Source organism: Myotis davidii, unplaced genomic scaffold, assembly GCF_000327345.1.
Source record: "Myotis davidii unplaced genomic scaffold, ASM32734v1 scaffold602, whole genome shotgun sequence".
Lineage (NCBI taxonomy): Eukaryota > Metazoa > Chordata > Mammalia > Chiroptera > Vespertilionidae > Myotis > Myotis davidii.
In genome coordinates this window covers 245475-257003 of record NW_006293537.1, presented here as the reverse complement: position 1 = coordinate 257003, position 11529 = coordinate 245475, and the positions used below count along the sequence as shown (strand labels likewise).

Here is an 11529-nt window from a genome sequence, read left to right as displayed (position 1 = left end):
TAAACCATCATAAACTGATTTGGAAAAAAAAAACTGAGTTTCCAGAAGTGCATGAGGGATGCCACTGAGGAGAGGTTCATTTCTGCCCCAATCCTTAGTGCTGGGCACAGAGGCACGTGCGTTTCAACATTCATGGTGCCCAGAGCCCCATGACATCGGAAAGCTTGGGCTTCAGTGAAAAACAATGGAGGCAGAAATCAAATAATGGCAATGCTTAAAGAGCCAATTAGAATGCACTTGACTTAAATTTCTAAGTTGACTTAAATTTTTAGTCAATGCTGTTGGGGAATGTATGGGTGTGAAGCCTTCCATAACTCAACAACTTTTATTGAACAGGATGAAGTATAGCAGGACTACTTAGAGTGTGGGCCACAATCACCTGGGAGCTTGTTATATATGCAAATTATTTTTTAAATATATTTTTATTGATTTCAGAGAGGAAGAGGGAGAGAGAGAGAGAGAGAGAGAGAGAGAGAACCACTGATTGACTGCCTCTTGCACGCACCCAACTGGGGAGCTAACCCGAAAAGTTCCATGTGCCCTGACCGGAAATCAAACTGTGACCTCCTGGTTCTTAGGTCGACCCTCAACCACTGAGCCATGTCGGTCAGACAACAACTTTATTAACTAATGTCACCCCAATAAATGCAATAAAAAATTAAAGACAAAAAATATTTAAGGCTTTGTAGACACTTCTGAACTCTGCCACTGCGTCATGGATGCAGACATAGACAATAGGAAATGCGTAAGTACTCTATATCCAATAAAACCTTCTTTATGGACACTGATATTTGAATTTCATATGTTTTCGCATGTCATGAAATCTCATTCTTCTTTTGATTTTTTTCAACCATTTAAAAATGCAAAACCCATTCTTAATCATGGACTATCAATAGTCAGCAGGGGTTTGGGACCCCACAATGCTCTTGCATTAGAAAGTACTTAAGTATATGAACCAGTTTCCTCATCTGTCAAGTGAAAGTAATAATGCTCATCCTGAACTTTTGTGAGTTAATAAATATCTGTAAAATAAGTGAAAGACTGTCATTATTATAATGAAATGTTCATCTCATGAAAAAATGCTAATGCTCTATGATCCAGGAAGATAAGGTAGAGCAGGGCAGGAATACAACTCAGAAGAGTAAGCAAAACAGAGCTGCTGATTTACAAGTGGATTTGCTCTAAGCACCACTGGACATCTATTAACATATCGCTGAATTTACATACACCCAAATAAGCAGTGAAAAATAAGCAAACTGTACAAAGGAACTCCCATCACCTTAATCTCTTGACTTCAAAAGAAGACATATGGTTTATTCTGTCTGAATTGCTGCCATATGTGACAGCCCCCCTGGAGCAAAGGAATGACTCAAATAAAAGTGGATACAGTCTGTCTCTGACCTCAAAGCCTCCAGGAGTTCACACTACCACACTGAGACCAAAGCAGCACGCCCTGGGGAGAATTCACAGCTGCTCAACATCTGGGGGGCCAAACAGCCTCAGAATATGGAAAAACCTGGGACTTCATTTTCAGGAGAAATTTCGTGGGGTCATCAAAGGCTCCAATGTGTCCCTGGATGCAGTACTCATTAGTTGCTCATCATTTGCTTTCCTTTGGCTGCCAAGAATCTGACCAACAAAGGTGTCCTCCCCTTCCGTTCCTTAGCCAGTAGACAATCCTTTCCCCAATCCTCTTGCATTGCTCTTGTTGCCTCTAAGTTCATTGGTCCCTTCTGATGGTGAGGATGAATACTGATGAACATGCTGCCCAATTCAGCAGCCACTACCCACCTGCAGCTGCTGTGCACTTGAAACATGGCCGGTGTGACCGAGGAACCACATTTTTTATTTCATTTTATTTTACTTTGCTTACATTTAAAGACTGATACTTAATTCAACTCCTGGAATACTTCTAAGAATCCTAAGAGCAACTTGGAAATGTGAATCTACTTTTTTGACTATACATTTTATAAACTCCAAATACAGATCAAGTATTTCTGGTAAAAATTTAGCACCCAAATTGAGATATGCTATCATGGCAAAATATACACCAGGTTTTGAAGATTTATGAAAAAATAATATAAATGTTTCATTAACCATTTTTACATGAATAACATGTTGAAATGAAAATGTTTTGTATATACTGGGTTCAATAAAATACATTAATTAAATTCCACACGTTTCCTTTTGCTTGCTTTTTTATTGTGGCTCTTAGAAAATGTAAAAATGTGCCCTAACTGGTTTGGCTTAGTGGATGGAGCGTCGGCCTGCGGACTGAAGGGTCCCAGGTTCAATTCTGGTCAAGGGCATGTACCTTCGTTGCAGGCACATACCCAGTAGGGAGTGTGCAGGTGGCAGCTGATCAATGTTTCTCTCTCATAGATGTTTCTAGCTCTCTATACCTCTCCCTTCCTCTCTGTAAAAAATCAATAAAATATATTTTTTTTAAAGAAGAAAATGTAAAAATGTGTAAGTGGCCTGCGTTATAGTCCTACTAGACAGCACTGCTACAGAGCATTAAATGAGGTATTATTCTCCTTAGTCATATTCAGCACAAAGCTGGAATCAGAATCGGTCCAGCTCTGACCTCTGCACCCAAAAGGCCTCTCACTGCCCATGTCCCAGAGAGCAGCCTTCTTACTTCTCTGGTGCCCATTTTCCCTGACTGATAAGGCAAACCCTTCACAGAGACTTTCACTTCTCTTTCTTTAGAGATCAGTGCATTGTTGAGGCTGAGAACACCAAGCACTGATACCAGGTGGCCCTGCTTTCCACAGGATGGGTCCCATTTGTCCCAAGGTGGGAAATGTTTCCAGGACAGTCACTTGCTCACTTCAGCCCTAAAGATGAGCTAAGATGAGCTCTGTGTGCACATTTAAATCCCACATCATAGGTCATTCCCAACACAGGACATACACATTATACTTCCAGTTCCCTATGATCATGATCTTCTCAAAGGAAGGTGCAAATTCAGTTTTCATAACTGACCAAGAAGTGTTTCCTTTGTGTCTGGTGAATGCACAGATAATAAACTCACTAGGAAACAAAATAGCCTTTGGAGTTAGACAAGTCCCTTCTGGAAAAGGATTTTACATGCAAGAGTTTTCAAATATGAGAAAATATTATTGGGTTGAATGGATGTAGGTGAATATTTCTATTTATATATTTACATTCACTATGCATATGCAGAGACATAGTATTTTTACACACAAACACTAAATGATTCACGTACAAGGATCTCCCTTTTCCTGGCCCCTGAACAATCTCTTTATGAGTTAACTTTCCCCCACTCTCCCAAGTACCAGATGTTGTGAGCTCCCACCCCTCCACATGACACAGGAAATGAGAGACAGGCCTGGAGATATGGGGTGTGGGTGCAGAGGGTCCCTCTGAGACTGTTAGCTACCCTGACACTGCTGTGGATACGCTAGGCCACAGTCTCTCTGATTTAGTGACTTTAAATCCATTTTAAATCAGAACCCACTCTCAATCCCTAAACTGAGGAGAGAACATTGAAGGCACAGATAATCCCTTCACCTCCTTTAAGCCATTTCCCAGAACTACTTCCTGCTAACGAACCTTGACAGAGCTGCTAACAAGGAGAGGAATGAACCAATTTGGGGGTCAGCTCCTCTCCCTTCCCAGCTCCGGTGGAGGTGATAATTGGCAGTAAAATGCATACAGGGTGTACATCAGAATGGCCAGGAACAGACAGGATCTGGATAATCCATAAACTGAATAATGAGCCTTTTAATAACCAGGAGCGATTGCCACTTTCCGTAATGGGATCCAGGTAGCACTTGTAAATCTACCCTCTCCAATTAGAAAAATGCCATCCTCCACTTCTTCCTGAAGCCAGGAAACAGAAAACAACCCGTCCAACTCCCAGCTCTCAGGCTCAGGCGCAAGTATGTGTTAAACTCTCACAATGAGATAGACATCTTCCTCCTGGGGAGATTTCATAACTCTCCCGCCATCCACTGGAAAGGCTGCAGGCTCCCTCTGCTTTCCTCAAATCTAAGCCCTTCTTTCTCCCACCAGCCCCCAAGGTAGCTTCCTGATTCAAGCTGCTATCTGGTTATTATCAATATTAATAATATTTCTGCCATGTGTGTACAGTACATTCTGCCATATAAAGTGCATTAATAACATTATCTCCTTCGGACTCCAACAACACCCCAGGGAGGATCCAGGTTGGGGAGCCTGAAACTTATACAACTTGTGGGTCTCTTAAAGAAAATAAATATAAAATTCTAAATATAAATACAAAAATGCCAGGGCCTCTTCCCAGAGCTTTGAAGGAGCCCTACAGGTAAGGGTAACCCCAAGTCTATACCACCCTTTTTCTTCACTCCCCAAAGAGACATGAGAGCTTTTCAGGCAAGGAGGGGAGGGGGGACGATGTACATGTGACTTACCCAGGGTCAAAGGGCTATTCAGTGTTAGAAGCTGAATTAGAACCTTCTTATCTCCCTAGTCTTTGTGGCCCCTCTATTTCCTCTAGTTCCTCTGTCACAAAGGAAACTCTGAGAAAGGAACAAATAAAAACAGCACAGCTAAAAGTGATCCCCACCAGGCTGGCGTTAGGAAGCTGTCTAGACTGAGTACTGACTGGGTAGAAGATGGTGAAATAAACTCAAAGCTCCTACAATCACTTCTTTGTCACTGAAGACAGAACATAACCACACAGAGCTGGGGTAAGGCCCACCTTCACCACCGGCTAACCACAGGACCTGGGACAAGTTACTCACCTTCTCTGAACCTCAGTATCTTCACTTATAATAAAAGTTTACATGAGATGATGCATGTGAAGCACTTGGCACAGGACCCAGCCTGAACATTCTAGGTTTCAATAAATAGTAACTATTATCCTTGCTGTTGTTATCAATTCATCCAGAGAGCATTGTTGCTTCTACACAAGAACCCATTCCCCAAAGCGTGCTCAAGGAAGTTGCAAACACATATGCTCTGTCACCGTAAGACTGAAAATTAGTCCGGGCAGGTAGTGAGACTTCAGCATTTCTTGGGCAGCAGAAAGCAATGTCATAGGAGACTCATTAGGCAAACTGCCTTGTCTGTTTTACTTACTGGGGTTACCTTAGAGTTTCTGAGGTATATAACCTGGGTACCTGTGAAGTCTCTGGTGTGCCCCAACCTCAGTGAAGCCATACTATGTATTTTCAAAGGCTTTGAGACTCACAGTTTGAGAACCACAAACTGTGCGTGTGGGATGTTGGTTTGGCTTTGTTTTGTTTTGTTTTCTGCTTTGGCTTTTTTTGTTTCCATTTACTTGGGGAACCAAAATGATCACAACAAAAAGATAAGCCACTCCTGTACTTTCCTCCTTTCTTCCTTCCAGTCCAGTCTTCTCTTCCCCCTCTCTCTCGGTTTCAAACTGGCCCCAGATTTTTTTTTGAGAAGCGGAAACAGATCTACAAGAAATAAACTGAGGAGCAAGTTATTCATAAACTCTAAACAAAACTCTAAACGTACAATAAGTTAGAGTGAAAAATCCAGGCTATCTTCATGAAGGATCCAGCTGTTTACAAAGGAGGTCAGATTCGGTCCATGTCCGTAATCAGCATTTTTATAAAAATTCACAACACCATGCATTCATTCAACAAACATTTAGGAAACACTTTGCTGAGATCCAGGCTAGTTCTTATTGATAACAAGATGAGTAAGACAAGGTCTTTTCTGTCTCAAGATTCAACACCACCACCCCAACTCATATACTCCCATACCACTAGGTATACATTTCAAAATACTTTGCATACTTCGCATACTAGTTTATTTGCCTTTCCATTGAGTCTGTTATCTTACTTAGGGCAAGAACAGTACGCATATACTGACTCTTAGTAAACAGTAGCTGATCATTGACCTACTGCAGGCTCCTGCCCTCTATGAGTTATAGTCAAACAAAAGCGCTGGCATGTAACCAGCTAGTTGGCAGTACAGAGATAAAAACGAGGGCCATGAGAGCACAGAGGAAGCCTGCTGAAGCAGGGGAAGGTTTGAATGCAGATGTACACTGAAATAAGAGTTGAAAGATTAGAATTTCTGTCAGTGAAAGAAAGTGATAGAAAGGGTATTCCTGTAGAGAAAACCTCATATATAATAACAACTCATAGATAAATATTACCAAGGACTAATTATATCCAGGTTCTATTCCACAGAAATTAGCTCTTTTATTCCTCCTAACCTTAAGAAGTAGGCACTATTTTTGCTCCCATTTCACAGATGTGGAAACTGAGGCTTAGAGTTCTCACTATACTGGAACAGTGTGGTCTGACATCAGAGCCCAGGCTCTCAGTTCCTATACTATGCTGCAAAGGCACAGAGCCATGAAAGGAGGTGCTACATGTACCGACTTGGGATAAGTTTAGATAAGTGTCTGGACCATGGGTAAGTAGTAGGTGGTGAGGCCAGTTACTGGACAGGGCCAGATACTAAAGGTTCTTGAATGCCAACCTAAATAGTTGGGTTTATCCCATAGTAGTTGGGGAGCCAAGACAAGCATTTAAGCCTACAAATGGTTTGATCAGCAGTGCACTTTAGCACAATACTCTGAGAATGATGTGGAAAATGGGCAAGATTGTGAAGAGTCTGAAGGAAAGGAGGGTATTTCAAAAGATCAAATACTAGGCTCTAGATGAGGCAGATGGAGTAAGGATAGAAAGTAATGCGCAGATCTGAGAGATTTCTTGAGATAGAATTGATGCAACATGATGAAGAATTAAGTCTGAATCAGGGGAAGGAAGAATAACTGAAAAGACACAAAGTTCATAACTTGACATGAACATTCATCCAATTTTCCACCAATCAAGATAAAAGTTATACAAGGACAGGTATCTGGTAGAGAAAGTAACAGTAACTTAGTCATGCACCTATTGTGTTATTGTCTAACTACGTCATGCTCATAAGTCTCATCAACCTGGCAAAACCATAATCTCTCCAAGAAAGAAATGATTCACAATTGTCTTGTGCCCATTTGTCCACTCAGTGTCCAGTTCAGTGTTGAGTAGAAAAATAACTAAACACAACTCACCAAATATTTGTTAAATATAGAAGGTTTATAAGATACTACACTCAAAAAGTATCGCTGATCAAAGGTAGAAATCATAGAAGAAAATCTGAATGGGTTTTAGTATATAAAATTTTAAATTGTCTGTAACTTACAAAAGAAAAAATGGCTAATGTAAATTTAAAAGTTTTACTTCACTAGTAATCAAATAGATACAAATTAAATATTTTTCTATCTATCAAATTTCAAAGAGGTTCAAAACACCCTATGGAAAGAAACCAGTCGTTGACTTGATTTCTCACAATGGCAGTTAGCCAGGAGAGCTACCTAACCAGGAGCATGTCAAGAAATGAACCTAGTAAAATGTTTTTACTGCAGTATAACTAGCCTATCCTTACTAACTGCAGACATTCTCTTCTAATTCCTAGAATAACCTGTTGAGGGATGCATGATGATCTCCATTGCAGAAACACAGGCAATGAAATCAAGAAAGTTACTTGCGGTTATACAATTAATAAATGGTGGAGATATAATTAAAACCCACATGCTTCTGACCTCAAAGCCCATGACATGGCGAGTGAGTATGAATTCCACAATTGCATGATTATTGAGGTAATCATCATTCTATTATGAGAGCCAGCTCTATGCCTGAGCAGAACAGGATTTTGCATGTGCAATACCTTGAGGAAATAATTCTGGATGACCCCAAAGATCAATACCAGCTGCCACGGCAGGGACTTCTCTCAGCTAGTCAGAGGTTCTCACTGTTAGGGTCACTACTGTGTAGGTAGTAATGAGACTTTAATCAAGTTCTCAGTATTTCAGTTTTCTCATATGTAAAAATGGATAATAAAATCTACCTCAAAAATCTGTTGAGAAGAAGATTTGCGTTTAGAATAAAAGTGACATTGCCTCAAGAGTTATCTTTCTAAAATGCAAGCTCTATCCCAGTCAATACTATTTGGTCTTCAAAACCAGCTCCAGTATCTTAAGTGAGAAGCCTGTCTCAATCACCCAATGAGAGATCACTGCTTTCTCCCTCCATGCTTCTACTATGCCTTCCACAGACCTATGTGATTCTTCACATTATAACCTAATATTCATTTACTTTTCCACACCCCTTACTATACCATAAGCCACTTGAGAATGGAGTCAATGGCTTAGACATCTTATAATACCAACACCAAGTCGAGGACAGGCATATGGGGGAATTTTTTTGTTTAAAAATAAATAAATAAGAAAATAGTCCATTATTTTACTGTCACCAAACCCTATCAGGCAGTTATGATAATTATCTGCATTCTACAACTTGAGCAAATTGAGGTTCCAAGTTGCAGTGACGATAAAATCATTCATAGGAGAGCAAGCTTACACTGAATCCAGGTCTCCAGACTCTCCGCTCCAGCAAACATGGCCTTTCAAAGACAACAGGAGAAAAGGCCTGCCATAGACCACCTAGACCAGTGATTTCAACAGGTGTGCCATGGTACACGGTGTGCCGCAAGAATTTCTAAAACATGCAATACCTAACTATTTAGTCAAGGTGCTGACCTCTTTTTCTTTAGATTATCAAATTAAAAAATGACAAGAGCCAACACAATAGCTGTCTGGTGTGAATGAATCAAAATTACAGCCTTTTGGGGTCAGATTGGCAAAAAAATATATGTTTTGGTGTGCTGCAGAATTTTAGTAATTAGTTTGTATGTGCCATAAGATGAAAAAGGTTAAAAATCGCTACTCTAGACCATCATTGCACAAAGGTACTTTGTTTCTCAAAGGTAATAGGGATTCTGAATAGTATTAGGAAACAGATTTAAAGTATAAGGAATGTTGGCAGATTTGGGTCTAACTCCAGGCTCGCTCTATCCTTAACTCTGCTGCCTTAGGGCAAATCTCTTAAACCCAGGGGCCTCGGCATCCTCATCTGTAAAATGGGGTTTTAAACAATGCTGTTCACCCTTGCAGGGTTTGATATCAAAATAAAAGTTATATGTTAAACTGTGGTTATTATTATGTCAGGAAAAATTGGCACATATTAAAGGCCTGTGCCACCCAGCTGGTATGGCTCAGAGGTCGAGCCTGGTCCCATGTACCAAGAGGTGACCAGTTGGATTCCCAGTCAGGGCACATGCCCAGGTTGTGGGGTCATTCCCCAGTAGGAGGTGTACAGGAGGCAGTAGATTGATGTTTCTTTCTCATTGATGTTTCTCCCTCTCCCACTCTCACTAAAAAAAAATCAATTTAAAAAAACATATTTTTAAAAAAATGCCTGTGCATGAAGTATTTTTCATACCCAATTTAATTTCATTCCCACAGCAACCCTGTGGAATCCATACTATTACTTTGGTCATATATTGTGGAAACTGAGACTCAAAAACATTAAAACAACTTGTCTAAGGTCACCCAGGTAGCAATTGGCAGAGTTTGCATTCAGACCAAGGTCTTTCTGAGTCCAAAGCTCTTTGCAGGTTACCCATATGCATACCGGATTAGTTTCAGTGAAGAAAATATGAGGATTCAGATATGCCCCAATTCTGAGGTCAGTGTTAGGTGCTAGGAAGGTTAGATCAGATTCATGTGTAGCTTGGATGTGTACTAAAACTGTTTGGAACATGTATAAGATAGGGAGGGGAAAAACCAAAAGGAAAGAAGACAGCCAACAGTAAATGGCATGCTCCTCAATTTCCCTTTCAGTTAATAGTACAAGAAACACTAGCGGTGATTCATATTCATAGTTCAATCCTTGTATTAAGTCTTCAAGATAAAAATCCCATATTGTAATACTGATGTATTATTTCCTCTTGGTCTTGCAACTATTTGTTGTGTACCAGAAAATGCTCCGAAACCAAACAGGAAGCTCAGAAAAGTCACAGGAAATATCTGATCTCCTTTACTCTAAGTCAAATGGAAACAAACTATACTACGTTAGTCTCTAATTTGTATCCTTAATACTAAGGGATGTTGGGAGAGGTAACTAGCAGAGCAGTGGATGGCTTCAAATCATCCTACAGAGAAACAAAGGCCATTTCACAATAATACAATTTTAAAAATAAGTTGTTTTCTGGTGTTCTCCTCTGTCACATGTAGCTCCCCCAAGCTTGGAACAAATACACCTTTGCATTCGCCATTTGAGCCCAAAAAACCTTCATGCTGTGAATGTGTGTGTGTTTTAAATATATTTTTATTGATTTCAGAGAGAAAGGGAGAGGGAGAAGTATCAATGATGAGAGGGAATCACTGATCAGCTGCCTCCTGCATGTGCCACACTGGGGATGAAGCCCGAACCTGGGGATGAAGCCCAAAACCCGGGCATGTGCCCTGCCAGGGAATCCAACCTTGACCTCCTGGTTCAATCACTGAGCCACACTGGCTGGGCCATGCTGTGAATGTGTTTGATTCATGCATTCACGAGTCAGATTAGGCATGGGTAGAAACAGTAGTGCAGGAAATAATAAACAAACAAACAAACCTTATTCCTGTGGGATGAAAAGTTCTCAAGTGAGGCACTCACACCAAATACTCCCACCTGATGCCCCAAGGCTGTGAACCCAGAAAGATGCTAGTCCAGGCTAAGAACCCAGACTTGGAGAAAGAAAACTCAACAAAGAAGGGGTGGTTAAGCAGAAGACTCTGACAGGGAATGAAATCGTTTTTGTTTGTTCAAATTTATGAGCAAAGGGAGGGTCCGAAATTCTCGACTAATAAATACATCCGGCTATGAACTTTTCCAAAATAGAGCTAATGACACCTGGAGCTAACAGAGCTCATAGAAAACTCATTCCTGAGGGACTACCTGTAAAAAAAAAACTCTCAGAAGTTTCTGTCTTCACATGATCAAATGCTCAGTAGTACACCCCTCTGCTCACTCTCACCTCCATTCAAAGTGCTATACCCCTCACCACCAATAACCAGACAGTCTCTCTCCTCTGTCCGTGGCCCCTGAAAGGCCTCAGGCAACAGAGTCACAGGACCCGCGGAAACACCCCTCCCCTCCCTGCCAGCCCCATTATTCCGCAGGCAGCCCTGCTTTCCCCAGGAGCCAACAGTCTGCAGCTCCTTCGATGCAGGCACGAGCAGACAAGAATGGTGGGAAGAGAGGCTGTGCAAACTGCATGCTTCAGAATCTCCCTCCATATGCATTTGCCAAAGGAACAAAAAGATGATCAGTGCCAGGAAAAGACAACTGAGATGAGGATGCAGTGGGACCGCGGCTGACTCCGTGCCCCTGAGCAGCCGGGGCTGACCAACCACGCATCGGAGCCACAGACCCGAGTCGTTACCTTCAGGATGCAGGCCATGACGCTCTGCCGACCCTCCTGCCACCGAGCAGTGGGCGCGCCTGAGTCAGGGGCAGTCTTGGCGACGGGCTGGAGGCTGGTACCGCGGCAGGACCGCTCCAGCCCACATTCCCGCAGATCCAAATAAGGGGACCTCAGTGCGAGCTGCGCGGGCACAGGCCCCGCCCCCCGGGCCTCGGCCCCGCCCCCGGTCCAGTCCACTGGCTG

The 11529-nt window shown here is 41.8% G+C and overlaps 1 protein-coding gene across 1 annotated transcript in view; it reads right to left on the bottom strand.

Annotated features, from left to right (window-relative positions):
- ST6GALNAC3 (ST6 (alpha-N-acetyl-neuraminyl-2,3-beta-galactosyl-1,3)-N-acetylgalactosaminide alpha-2,6-sialyltransferase 3) overlaps window positions 1–11467 on the bottom strand; it is a 517233-nt gene extending 505766 nt beyond the window's left edge. Inside the window, 1 exon segment of the mRNA XM_006767210.2 lies at window positions 11305–11467. Within this exon segment, the coding sequence (XP_006767273.1) occupies window positions 11305–11322 (18 nt within the window). The 5' untranslated portion in view covers window positions 11323–11467.
- Between the last annotated feature and the right edge of the window lie 62 nt (window positions 11468–11529).